General features: G+C 38.2%; 1 protein-coding gene across 8 annotated transcripts in view; it reads left to right on the top strand.

The window, feature by feature from the left end:
• SATB1 (SATB homeobox 1) overlaps nucleotides 1-11,572 on the top strand; it is a 202,213-nt gene extending 190,641 nt beyond the window's left edge. For all 8 annotated transcript variants that reach the window (XM_056519940.1, XM_056519943.1, XM_056519939.1 and 5 more), the window contains 2 exons: nucleotides 6,551-6,754; nucleotides 7,447-11,572. In XM_056519940.1, coding sequence (XP_056375915.1) covers nucleotides 6,551-6,754; nucleotides 7,447-7,968 — 726 coding nt within the window. In that variant the 3' untranslated portion in view covers nucleotides 7,969-11,572. The remainder of the gene's footprint in view (nucleotides 1-6,550; nucleotides 6,755-7,446) is intronic.
• Nucleotides 11,573-13,843: the final 2,271 nt, after the last annotated feature.

Raw genomic sequence — 13,843 nt, 5'->3', positions numbered from 1 at the left:
AATTTGGTCAGTTGCCCTCTTTGTATTGAAACAGACAATCAGACAAATGCCTACCTGATGTAGCCACCCCCTAGTATATAGGCCTCTAGACTTCTATGGTAAGAAATAGTAATCATGACAATGTTATCAGTAGAGTTTAAGATCAGTTGAGATCAGTTGAGTTTCTTCATTTATTAAGGGCCTCCATGTCAGCACTGATATCTATATATGCTAGATAATAATAATAGGGGGAGATTTATCAAAACCTGTCCAGAGGAAAAGTTGCTGAGTAGCCCATAGTAACCAATCAGCTTGCTTCTTTCATTTTTAACAAGGCCTCTGCAAAATGAAAGAAGTGATCTGATTGGTTGCTATGGGCAACTGGGCAACTTTTCCTTTGCACAGGTTTTGATAAATCTCCCCCATAGTGTTTTATGTCCATTTTTTTTTTTTTTTTGCATTGGGTAAAATCGAAGAAAATCTTTCTAGTAAAAATCCACGAATAGCCGGTAACAAAATAACTGACGGTTGTAGTTTGAGTGTGGAAATACAGAATATCATTTACAATTTTGGATCAGTGTTTTTTTCTCATTATCATTAGGGCATATTTCATATTAAATTACATTGCGATTGAAATGCTACGGAAGACAAAGTGCATCATTTTTGCCCTCAACTCTAATGTCTTTAATCAAATAATGACCTTCTGGAAATAGTTAATTTTAAGCATTTGAAAAGATCAATACCACTTTGCCACCAAAAAAAGGCACAGATGATGAAATCTGATGTATTTAAAGTACCATTTTACCCTTTTAACCTAGTAAATAATTTAAAATGCTTTCAGTGCCTTTTTTGCTCTTTTAGTTTATGTCATTGTTAAGCATTTGTTATTATATTGTATATATGACTGTGTGCAGGTGAATGCATATCATATCCAGTTTTGTATTTATTTGCTAAACAGTTAGTTCCTTTAAGAAATGGCTTTTTGTTGAAAAGAAATGTGTTTTTCTTAGATGATAAACCAATGTATATGCTATGTTGCTGGGATAAACAGGATTTCACTTTAGTCTGTGAAAAGTTTGACAGTATCGCTAGGTTCTCATTGAGGAATCTCCGGCCCTAAGTACTCCGGCTAAATATTTCAGGGGTGGCTAGCAAAAACTGAATCAGTTAGCACTAGGACCGCACAGACATTGCTTGTCCCCATAGACCACAAGGTATTCTAATGAAAGAATGAGCAAGATCAAGTTCCAACGCTGAAATTCCATTGTGTGCACTGTGAAGCCGAATTCCATTGACAGCAATAGGACTCTGCTGCCTCAGAATTTTTGAGCACATTTTCTAAGCAAAATTACATTCATATATTCCATTGTCTGAACCCAGCCCTAAGCTTCAGTTCTCCTATACTGCCACCACGAGGAAAATGTAGAATTACATGGTATCCATTAAAATCAGTGGGCTGCCTGCGTAAGGTATTGATGTACCAGGTCCTCCAGGAAAACAGACCCTCTTGTAAGTCTAGTGCTCTCTGTTCTGGCTCATAGAGGATCTTGAGTGGTCCATACTTTGTTAAAAGGGTTGTCTGATTTATGTCATTTGTTTTATTAATTATTCATTTCTTGCTGTCCACCGAATGTTATTAAATAACTTACTGCCTTGAAATTTACACCAGTTTTTCGCCTCCGCTTCTGACTCTTCTAGCCCCACCCAGTGAGGTTACAAATACCTGGCTTGTAGGCTAGGGTTTAAGATTTCTAGCCTGTTATACAGGACGTCACGAAACAGGAAAAGTCTGTAAGGTCACAAGTCATTTGATGCACCATTTACGCTGAGAACAGGTGCATTTCTGGGTGTAGTAATTATTAATTACAGCATGGGGGAAAAACAGGTAAAAAATAAAAATTGAACAACCCCTTTAATTTACAGTTTTCCCTTAAAGGGAACAAACCTGTTATGTTGAAAATGAAGTCCAATATGTTGGCACCATGTTTTAAAGCAAAAACAGCTGAACATATTAATGTTGTTTAATGACAAATTATGTAGTAAAATTAGCAATTTTGTCATTTGAATGTCTTGGAAGTCCAGTGGGTGGTCCTTTGCACACTTATACAGGGTAGACTGTCAATTACTGGGTAGGACCACCCACTGGACTCCTAAACTCAGAATGAGCAGATGTTCAAATAAATAAATTGCTAGTCCTGCTGAATCTTTTTCCACAAATATGTATCAATCTACTCAGATCAGTTTGCTTTAAAACCTAGTGCCTGCAGATTAGACTGCATTTTCAACATGCCAGTTTAATTTTATAGCTTTGCCTTTGAACAAATGTCTAATACTGTCTGCTTATTTTTGGGATTAATAGTAGCACTTGTTTTTCAGCCAATCTTGTGTATTGATTGTCCTTACACTATTGAGCACCATGTTACTTTAATATACTTATGAAGTGCCAGGAATGTCACTTTCTAACCACTATACAATGACCTGCAGTACTACAGAGATGACATATTGTAAAATGCCATCTAGATAACTGTAAATACAGCTGCTCGGTCACATAAAAGGAGACTGTCACAGGTATTTTTTATACACTGCTCAAAAAAATAAAGGGAACACTAAGATAACACATCCTAGATCTGAATGAATGAACTAAGCGTATGAAATACTTTTGTCTTTACATAATTGAATGTGCTGACAACAAAATCACACAAAAATTATCAATGGAAATCAAATTTATCAACCCATGGAGGTCTGGATATGGAGTCACATTCAAAATCAAAATGGAAAACCACACTACAGGCTGATCCAACTTTGATGTAATGTCCTTAAAACAAGTCAAAATGAGGCTCAGTAGTGTGTGTGGCCTCCACGTGCTCGGATGACCTTCCTACAATGCCTGGACAGTCTGTGGTGCAACGTGGCATTGGTGTATGGAGTGAGACATGATGTCCCGGATGTGCTCAATCAGATTCAGGTCTGGGGAATGGGCAGGCCAGTCCATGGAATCAAGGCCTCCCTCTTGCAGGAACTGCTGGCACACTCCAGCCACATGAGGTCTAGCATTGTCTTGCATTAGGAGGAACCCAAGGCTAACCACACCAGCATATGGTCTCACAAGGGGTCTGAGGATCTCATCTCGGTACCTAATGGCAGTCAGGCTACCTCTGGAAAGCACATAGAGGGCTTTCCACACAATTACTGACCCACCGCCAAACCGGTCATGCTGGAGGATGTTGCAGGCAGCAGAACGTTCTGCACGGTGTCTCCAGACACTGTCACATCTGTCACATGTGCTCAGTGTGAACCTGCTTTCATCTGTGAAGAGCACAGGGCACTAGTGGCAAATTTGCCAATCTTGGTGTTCTATAGCAGATTCCAAACGTCCTGCATGGTGTTGGGCTGTAAGCACAGCCCCCACCTGTGGATGTGGGGTCCTCATACACCCTCATGAAGTCTGTTTCTGACAGTTTGCGCGGACACATGCACATTTGTGGCCTGCTAGAGGTCATTTTGCAGGACTCTGGCATTGCTCCTCCTGCTCCTCCTTGCACAAAGGCAGAGGTAGCAGTCCTGTTGCTGTGTTGTTGCTCTCCTACAGCCTCCTCCACGTCTCCTGATGTACTGGCCTGTCTCCTGGTAGCACCTCCATGCTCTGGACACTATGCTGACAGACACAGCAAACCTTCTTGCCACAGCTCGCATTGAAGTGCCATCCTGGATGAGCTGCACTACCTGAGCCACTTGTGTGGGTTGTAGACTCCGTCTCATGTTACCACTAGAGTGAAAGCACCGCCAGCATTAAAAAGTGACCAAAACATCAGCCAGTAAGCATAGGAACTGAGAATTGGTCTGTGGTCACCACCTGCAGAACCACTCCTTTATTGGGGGTGTCTTTCTAATTGACTATAATTTCCACCTGTTGTCTGTTCCATTTGCACAAAAGCATGTGAAATTGATTGTCAATCAGTGTTGCTTCCTGAGTGGACAGTGTGATTTTACAGAAGTGTGATTGACTTGGAGTTACATTGTGTTGTTTAAGTGTTGCCTTTTTTTCCTTTATTTTTTTTTGAGCAGTGTAAAAAAAATGCAGACACCATAAATGTATGTATTTAAAATGCCCATGTGCATAACATTTGTTATTTTACTTTTGGTATTTTACTTTTATTGCAGAATGTCCTATATGTAAATTGCATACCAGGGCAGTCTTCAAACATCCCAAAGTCAGAACTGTAATCCGCCCATTACAGCTCCAAACACATCTCTTGGTCCATGCCGTCCCTTCTCCCTGCTTGTGGCGTCAGCAGGGGTGAAAATGTCCATTATCGCAAAGGAGGTGTATCTGGAGCTGTAATGGGTGGGATTCTAGTGCTGATTCCAGGCCGACCGTCCCTGCCCTGGTAACTCAATTTACATACAACATGTGCCTCAATAAAAATATATATTATCTTGGATAGGTGTTATTCACACTGACAAAACAAAGGCATGTTTGCAGTGACTTTTTGTAAAATTAATATATTAGAAATGATTTGTCTGATATGTTGCAGCACATTGTTTTACTGGTTTGAAACATTCTTTTCTTTTTTGTTGTTTTTGCTGTTTGGAGAGCATTCATGACATTTAATGATTGCTTAGGTAGGGTTATCTAAAGGTTACAACGCTCCCAAATATTAAAATGCTTCAAGCATATATTTAAGATATTAACTACTCCTACATTAATAATAAACCTTTAGATAAGTTAATACTCCACCTTGTCCATAAATCTCCATAATTTGCGAGAGAATCATGAAAGGCTTACAGAACTTATGAAAATGATATAAAACTGGGAGTGGCGGCACTATAATTAAAAGCTTGTGCAAACTATCATCTTCAACGGTGTCTCTTGTTAAACCGCATACAATCTATTACTGTGATCTTCTTGTAAGAAGATGATTGGGTTCCTTCGTCTCTCCCCGCGAGTTCAGCTCTGCTGTATATAAATTAATGATAAACACTCGGTTTTGAAGACCTTATATATTTGAATAAAATGACATTGAAATTATTTTCAGCATATTCTTGCTTACTGTTGCAAGACATCTGCAGATGGTGCCTGGTTGCAATGCAGTGCATAACAATATTTCTTGTGTGGCAGATGGATTAAAGACCTTTATTTCACAATAAATTTTGCTTTACAATACATAACTTTACAGGATTTGTGTTGTATGTAGCAGGTTTGAACAGAGACCAGCATTCATCTGCATGGCATTTTCAGTTCATACGTTACGCATGCCAACGAGTTAAAGTAAGTGGCGAGCGAGGTTATTGGCTTCCGCTAAAGGCAGAATTTTGAGCAGAAAAAGGGTGTTTAGAGCAGAAGGTGTCAAATTAAACTTTGTCGGTTTGAAAAGTAGCGACATCCTGAAAGCTCAAGTCATTTACTTAGCCGTGTTTATTCCATCTTCATTTCCTTTCTGTCGTTTGACTTTTTAGCTATTTATAATATGTACATAATATGTACCACCTCATTATTTAATAATGCACCATTCATTTTATTTCTTACTTTTCACTAAGTAAATTATTGTTTTATAGTAATTTTTTTATTTTTATTTTTTTCACATTGCATTTAGGACATCCTATTGCCATACAGTTACACAATTGTACAAACCATTTACCATCTCCCAATTGGATACCAAAGGTTCAGGTTACGAAAGAAAAATAAGTCATATATCAAAAGCCAGTTCAACTAGTGCCATAAGGACACGTGTAATCCACCAGACTCTTAGGGGTGACTCCATTCCGGCCATGCATCTGTTGTGATTCCATAGCATATTTGGATTGTGCTACAAATTCACCACGCATTTCAATCCTATCGAAGTAGTTCATGTTTATAACATTTAAGAAAAAAAACATGTAGTGTACATAAATGTTCAGTTTGTGCTGCAGAATCTGCACCTCTATTTCTGTCTGAACTTACCCAAAGGACTCCAAGGACATATTTAGTTTATATGCCATGAGCATTTGCCAGCAGTGTTAATGAGTCTTATAGCAAGATATGTTACTGTAAACTAATGTCATGTTTGTGAGTGTATTAGCTAATAGTTGAAGACTTTATTTATCTCTTTTAATATCCAAGTTTGTGACATACATAAAATATATACACATCACATATGAAGATATGATGCACACATACTTTTTTTTTGTTAGCGTGAACCCAAATTTTCAGTTATCTCTGACATTGTCCTTAGGATATTTAACAAAATGTCACAGAATTTTATTTTATATATTTTTTGCAATGAAGGGGTGCATTTCTCTATTATTATTCAAAATGTATATAAAAACATATGTTTATATATTTTCTATATATCCATTTCCAGTGTCTGTTTATAACATGGGTTACAGACCTCAGCTTCTTCCACAATCGGCTATTTAAGCTCAATAAGTGTCATAGGAAGTGTTAATATCTCTAGCTGCTGTAATGATACTGAAAATCCCATACAGGTAACAGGAGGAGGCTTTGGCATGAAAGCACCTGATGTTTTTCTTATGTTTAAATGAGATGTACAGTATTGCATATGTAATAGAACATGTTTTTATTCATTTACAGGGGTGGTTGTGTGAATTATTGAGATGGAAAGAAGATCCTTCACCAGAAAACAGGACACTGTGGGAAAATCTCTCCATGATTCGAAGGTTTCTCAGTCTTCCCCAAACAGAAAGAGACGTTATTTATGAACAAGAAAGTAATGCAGTACATCAGCATGGTGATCGACCATCCCATATGATCCACGTTTCTGCCGAACAGATACAGGTCAGTATGCAGGGACACACATATGGTTAAAAAATATTACCCTATAGGCAGTTCTTAGTAACTGCAAGTTTTCTAAGAAACGGTTTGATTGACACTTTTCACTTATAAACATTAAAGGGGCTATCCAGGAAAACCTTTTTTTATATAAATCCACTGGCTCCAGAAAGTTAAACAGATTTGTAAATTACTTCTATTAAAAAATCTTCATCCTTTCAGTACTTATTAGCTGCTGAAGTTGAGTTGTTCTTTTTTCTCTAAGTGCTCTCTGATGACACCTGTCTCGGGAACTGTCCACAGTAGAAGCAAATCCCCATAGCAAACCTCTTCTAATCTGTGCAGTTCCCAAGACAAGCAGAGATGTCAGCAGAGAGCACCGTTGCCAGACAGAAAAGAACAACACAACTTCAGCAGCTGATAATTATTGGAAGGGTTAAGATTTTTTAATATAAGTAATTTAAAAGTCTGTTTAACTTTCTGGAGCCAGTTGATATATTTAAAAATGTTTTTTTTCCTGGAAAACCCCTTTAATTCATAGGTTTGACAAATCATTCAACTAGACTAAAACAAGAATTACAAGATTGAATGAATAGACTTCTATTCTTGTCAGTAATAAAGTACTTGAAATCTATGCAGTATGCTATTAGAAGCTATTTTTGCCACATTGTTTACAAACTCGTTTAACTTTTCAACAGCAACAACAACAGCAGCAACAACAACCGCAACAACAGCAGCCACCACCACAACCGCAGCCACAGCAGCAAACACAACAGCCACCAGGTCCAAGGTTGCCCCCTAGACAGCCCACTGTGGCATCTCCAGCAGAATCTGAAGAAGAAACCCGCCAACAGTCCCGTCCACGAACAAAGATTTCGATTGAAGCCCTGGGTATATTACAGAGCTTCATTCAAGATGTTGGTCTGTACCCTGATGAAGAAGCCATTCAAACTTTGTCTGCTCAGCTTGATCTACCCAAGTTCACAATTATCAAGTTTTTCCAGAATCAGCGCTACTATCTGAAACACCACGGAAAGCTGAAAGACAATTCTGGCCTAGAGGTCGATGTTGCGGAATATGAAGAAGAAGACTTGTCCAAGGATATGGAGGTGGATTCCCAAGACAAAAGTACTAGTACTCTCTTTCCAGTTAAGCTTGAAGACAATTTAACTGGAGACAGGAACACTGACATCACTGCAGACCTGAATGACTTATCGTAAAGTATTATTTTTTTGTTCACACATGTTAAATTGGTATTACTAATCCCTATTCCATCCTCGGTACCGTCAGTTACTTTCTGTTTTACATTGTACGGCCCAATGAATCTTGGGGGAAAAAACTTGCACAAAAATGGAATTGATAGAGACAATATTTAACGTTTTACTCTGACTATAAGCTTCTCTTAGCTCCAGAAGAAAATACTGATTTTTTTTTTCCGAGATCTGTGTTCACTGGATAAGCCACAACATACTTGACAAGCATGAATCTAGCGCAAGAGAATAGAAATCTGGAGCCTTCAACCAAGCATACAGACCTTCAGTGGGGTTTTGTTTTCTGTTTTCCTGTTCTAATCCACTCTTGATCTTCAGAAAGTCACACTTATATATAAATAGGAGAGTATGTTACTCTTGCACAGTTCTAGGGTGCCGAAAAGCTCTATACTGTGCGATGCAGTTTAAAATGATAACATGCCAACAAATGCCTTGTGTTATATGGCACTGCCGTAATTTAAACTTCTTATGTTCTGTTTTGGAAATAAAGTCACTGTATTTTTTATTTTATTTTTGGTTCGCATTTTGTTCTATTGGTTATAAGAGGAAGAATATGTACACATTTGGTCCCATTATCTGTAGATTCCTGCAGCCTCATGTTGTAATTACTTTTTGGGGACGACGTTATTTTATTTTTCGTTGTATGTAATATTGCTTATCTTTGTTACCATACTGATTCTTTTTTTTTCTATTTATATATGTATTTTGATGGGCAGTAAAACAAAGTGTCTTAAAAGTTTTAAATAGAGAAAATGTGCTTTACAGAGTTGCCTATAAAAAAAAAAAGTGCTCTATGTTATCCAAGCAATTCATACTATAAGCTTCACTCTTATTGTGGTATGCAATTTTTACTATCATGCAAACAAGCTTAGGTAAATAAAATAAATAGATCACCTTAGAAACTTATGCAATTAATGTGAAAAATAATTGATGTGTGCAATGTGTCTTCCCTTGGTTTACAATCAATTTTCAAGCTACATCTGTACAAAGTTTCTGTATAAAAGTGTATTTCTTTTTTATGAGTTTATGCCTATGAAAACACCAGTTATTTTGTTACAGCTGGCTGTTTTTATAAATGTATCACAATTTTCTTTATGCAAAGATGTTCTGACTAGAAGTGGTTATTGACTGTAACTACACAATTAAAATTGTTTGTATGGTATAATATAGTAAGGTTTGTGTCTGTGTACAGTACATCATGGAACAGCGGGGAAACCTTGACTGTAAGAGTCCAAGATTATAACTTGGTCTGTGATAAAGCCCACCTTCTGGCCATACTTAAAGTGTACTTGTTATTTTAGATAGCTTTTCAGAATGAGCTGTCAGGTGTATACATGAATAGAACTACTATTGGCCATTACATAACTTGTTTATGGAATTTTACCTGTTTTCCTCTGGGCAGGCTCCAGGATCTATCTCAAAATTTTAGGTATCTCTGAGCTAGTGGTTGGAAACTGACTGCTATGATGTCTCCCACATAATGCACCCACAGAGGAATCAATTCGTCTCCCCTTTATCTAAAGCACACACAGTAGCATATAAGACATTATAAAGCAGTACTGAGCATTGTATGCTGTGAGTCATACACTGGATTGACATATAACACTCACTGCAAGCTGTGGCAGACTCTCTTGTTTGTCTGTCCACTTCTCTTCAAGCTGCCCTCCTCTCCTTCCCCTTTCCACATAATTTTATGGCCAGCTGTAATCTGATCCTTCAGTGAGCTGATCTATCTTGAGATGTAAAGTAAATGATGGCTATGTTGGACATTCAAGTTACTTAGGGAGTAAGATTATACACAAAAGGCAATTGGTATTTGCACACACTGAAATAGTGAATGACTTCCTACTGTACAACAGAATAGAACCTCAAAAGTCCATACTTGGAAACTAAATGGCAATAATCTGCTCTTTGCCTATTAAATATAAAAAAAAATAAGACTATCTAATCTAAGTAAACTGATTTCCATGAAAAAAAACACATTTCAATTACTTATTTAAGACAGTGGATTACCATATACATCTCACTAAAACTGCCTAGACCAGTGGTCTCAAACTGTGGCCCTCCAGATGTTGCAAAACTTCAACTCCCAGCATGCCTGGACAGCCATTGGCTGCAACATCTAGAGGGCCACAGTTTTAGATCACTGGCCTATGCACTAGGTTCAAGAGATCAACTGAAAGTAGAAACAGATGATATCCCAGCAGACTGAATCTTTTTAATGTATTGTAAAGGCAGCCTGCTTGTTGACCTACAGTTCCTTAATGCTTATGGATCATAACATTTCAGGGAATGCCTCTCCAGTACTAGCATCATCCTAAAACTGTGTAACTCCTTTTAAGTAAAATGTGTAGGTCTCAAATGAACAGAAATTTGGCATTAATCCTCATAAACATTACTTGTGTGTCCAGGACAGTTATTTACATTTATTATTATTATTATTTTTATTTTTAATAAGAACATTTTTAAGGGGGTATTCCAGGAATTTTTTTTTTTTACCATGCTACAGGGGCTGTGAAGTTCATAATATGGTATCTGTACCTGTGTGTGACGGTTTTCTCACAATTCTTATGTGATTTTCACCCCAATATTTATTTTTTATTTTTAACATCATGCAAAATGACTGTTGTCTCAGATTTTTCCCAGGTTGCAATGCGGCCGAGACCTGACTCACTAGTCAGCTGATGACAGGGAGCCTGTCTGCTTCAATGGGTGGAGCGATCGCTTGGTGTCGGAGACTCGTGATGTCACGGCCATGCCCCCTTGTGACGTCACGCCCTCCCTTTTAATGCAAGTTTATGGGAGGGTAGACCCCTTGGACCACGGGTGGTCAGTGTACCAGCTTCAAATTGTTTGCTAAAAAATGCAAATTTTACCTCTTTCTCACTGAAATTAGGGAAATTTCAAGATATCTGCTTCCTGATCACAAAAGTAAAGTTGGGGATTAGTAGCAATATTCTATACATGTAAAACATAGACAATTAGGAAATATCTTTAACAAGTTACACAGGATAAGTTTGGGAAAACTCATTGGGGGAGATTTATCAAAACCTGTGCAGAGGAAACTTGCCCAGTTGTCCATAGCAACCAATCAGATTTCGTCCTTCATTTTTGCAAAGGCCTTTCCCAAATGAAAGAAGCGATCTGACTGGTTGGCATGGGCAACTTTTTCTGTACACGTTTTGATAAATCTCCCCCATTAATGGTATATTCTTAGGATAGGCTTTCAGTGTGTGACCAGTAGGTATCCAAACCCCCATTGGGTTAGCAGAATGAAGGGAAAACAGACACTAGTAAGCAACCACACTCCCTCCAATGTTTATCCAGACACAAGGTCTCAAGCTGCCATGTTTAAGAGGCCCTTGTGCTACCGTGTTCTGCTTTTCAGGGATCGGCCCTCAACAGATCACATGTTGGACTTTCAATGTTTTTTTTTCCACCATTTAACTCTCTGATATGACAGAATGTGTCCATCCCATCTAACGGCTTTATTTAACCTACAGCATTTGATAATTATGATGGATCAATAAAGTGGATTTTATGAAAAACTGTACATTTAGTCAAGTTTAATGTTTTATAGTAACTCACGATCAGGTGTGCCAGTGTTTGCCTAATCCCGGCAAGTTTGCACACTGACATTGGATTTAATGTTGATTTGATAGTAAAGTTGCATATGCCAGTTGTAAATAAGGGAAATGTTTCTTGTACTGTAATATACAGGATAAACAATTCAGATATTGATGGCTATTATGAATATTAAGATTGGGGTACTACGTGCTATGCAAACACCATTAAAGGAGTACTCCAGAATAGGAAAATTGTACTGCATACTGCCAGCAGTAAAAAGGTAAATAGATACATACCTTCCTTCACTCCCCCGGTGCCTTCGGTAACCCGCTCCAGTCCTCGCCGCAATCCTCTTCCTGGAGTCATACTGCGCTCAGCCTATCGCTGGTCGAGTCGGGATTTCGCTGCGGTCTGTGATTGGCTGAGCGTAGTATGACTCGCCGACCACTGGTAGCCAGGAAGAGGAACGCGGCGGAGACAGGAGCGGGTTACTTGAGGCACCGGGGGAGCGAAGGAAGGTATGTATCTATTTATTTTTTTTCACTGCTGGCAGTATGGAGTACAATTTTCCTATTCTGGAGCACTACTTAAACTCCTAGTAACATGGACATTGGGACATTGTGAATCATTCTGTTATTGCCATTTTTTTTTTTGTATAATTATTTGTTCCAGGTGTACACAAATATTTTTTTTCATATTTCATGTCTCTTTTTGCATGAGTAAAATCCATAAGATACATGAAGTTGTAATGATCTATGTCAATACTTCGCAGTGATATTTCAATTCATACCTAGCTATATTTTGCTCTGTCTATTCCTCATCTTAGTCTCCAATAACCAATAGGTGCAGGGTACCCTAATAATAAAATAAGGACAAACATAATGAGCAGTACTTTAAACAAAATATCTTCACTAAAGTGGTAATAATACAGTAATAATACAGTGGCTTGTTTAATTTGTGACCGATATTGTATGGTAATGCATTTGTTCCTACGTACTGTATGGATCAATAACAGTAGCCTTTAGAATAGGTGCAGAAGTTGACTTATTCTCTTCCCTTTTCCCTAGAACATAGTGCACTAGTTTTCTCCCATTGCAGTCTCAGCCCCTGCATTTCATTAATCTTCTTGTATTAAATTTACTAATACTTCTATCAGTGTTTCGTAATCAGTGTGCCTCCATTTGTTGCAAAACTACAAGCTAGAGGCACATTGGTTGAAAACACGGACTTAGAGAGTGTAAACAGTCTAGACAGTCTAAAGGTGTGCCACGGAATAATCTAAGTTTAGACCACCTATTAGTTCACCTACTTTCTATCTATTTTTTTGAGTTGCACACAAGTCATGTCCCTTTACTGCCAAGCCCCACCCCTTTCTTAGTAAGCCCCTCCTTATGTTAAGTGAGGAGTGTCTGAAGCACTTAATATAAATGATCAAAGTCATGCAAGTCAGTTTTTGGCCCAAACCTGCTCCAGTAAATAAGAAATGGTAAACAATGTGTGATTGGACAATAAATAACTAATCCCTAATAAACACTGATAAATATTTTTCTGGTGCAAAGTGCTTTATTCTAGAAAGTGGTCTCTTTCATGGCACTGTAGAATAACTGCCGGGAGATCCTGCAGCCATGGGTCAGATGCCTGGCTGCCCTCCTACATCCCCCCCCCCCCCCCCCCGCACCCCCCATTGTTCCATACGTAAATAAATACTATGGCGGCAACGTAGCTGCCACTTCCTCCAGTGGTTCAAGGGATCATGTGATCACCAGGTGACTGGTCCCATGACCATGCTGCTGGTCCTAGCTAGACCCAACACATCACTGACAATGACAGTTGTCACTTGTAAGGGCTGTTTTCCTCTATAACCAGGTCCACTGTGGTAGTAAAAAAAAAACACAATATTAAAATGCATTACTAATAAAAAAAATAATAATTTAAACATTAATTATAAAACAAATATCATTTTTACATTTAAATGGCCCCTTTCTACATTTTTCTTATTGTTGGCTACATTTTTAGGTCCCTGCCCGCCCACATAAATTGATCCCTGTTTTTTGGTGGCTTTATGATTTTTTTATACACCCAAGAATGGAGTCTACATTTAATTCTATTCTGCCAGAGCAGAGAAAATCATTAACTGCAAAGGTCACAGGTTAAATATGTGGTTAACCACAATTAATTTGCATAACAAGTAGGTCAATTGACTGTGCTCTTGTGGTTTACCACATATTTAACCTGTGACCTTTGTAGCTACTGTTTA

Source organism: Hyla sarda, chromosome 5 (genome assembly GCF_029499605.1).
Source record: "Hyla sarda isolate aHylSar1 chromosome 5, aHylSar1.hap1, whole genome shotgun sequence".
In the NCBI taxonomy this organism is placed as follows: domain Eukaryota; kingdom Metazoa; phylum Chordata; class Amphibia; order Anura; family Hylidae; genus Hyla; species Hyla sarda.
This window is presented reverse-complemented; position numbering and strand designations above follow the sequence as displayed.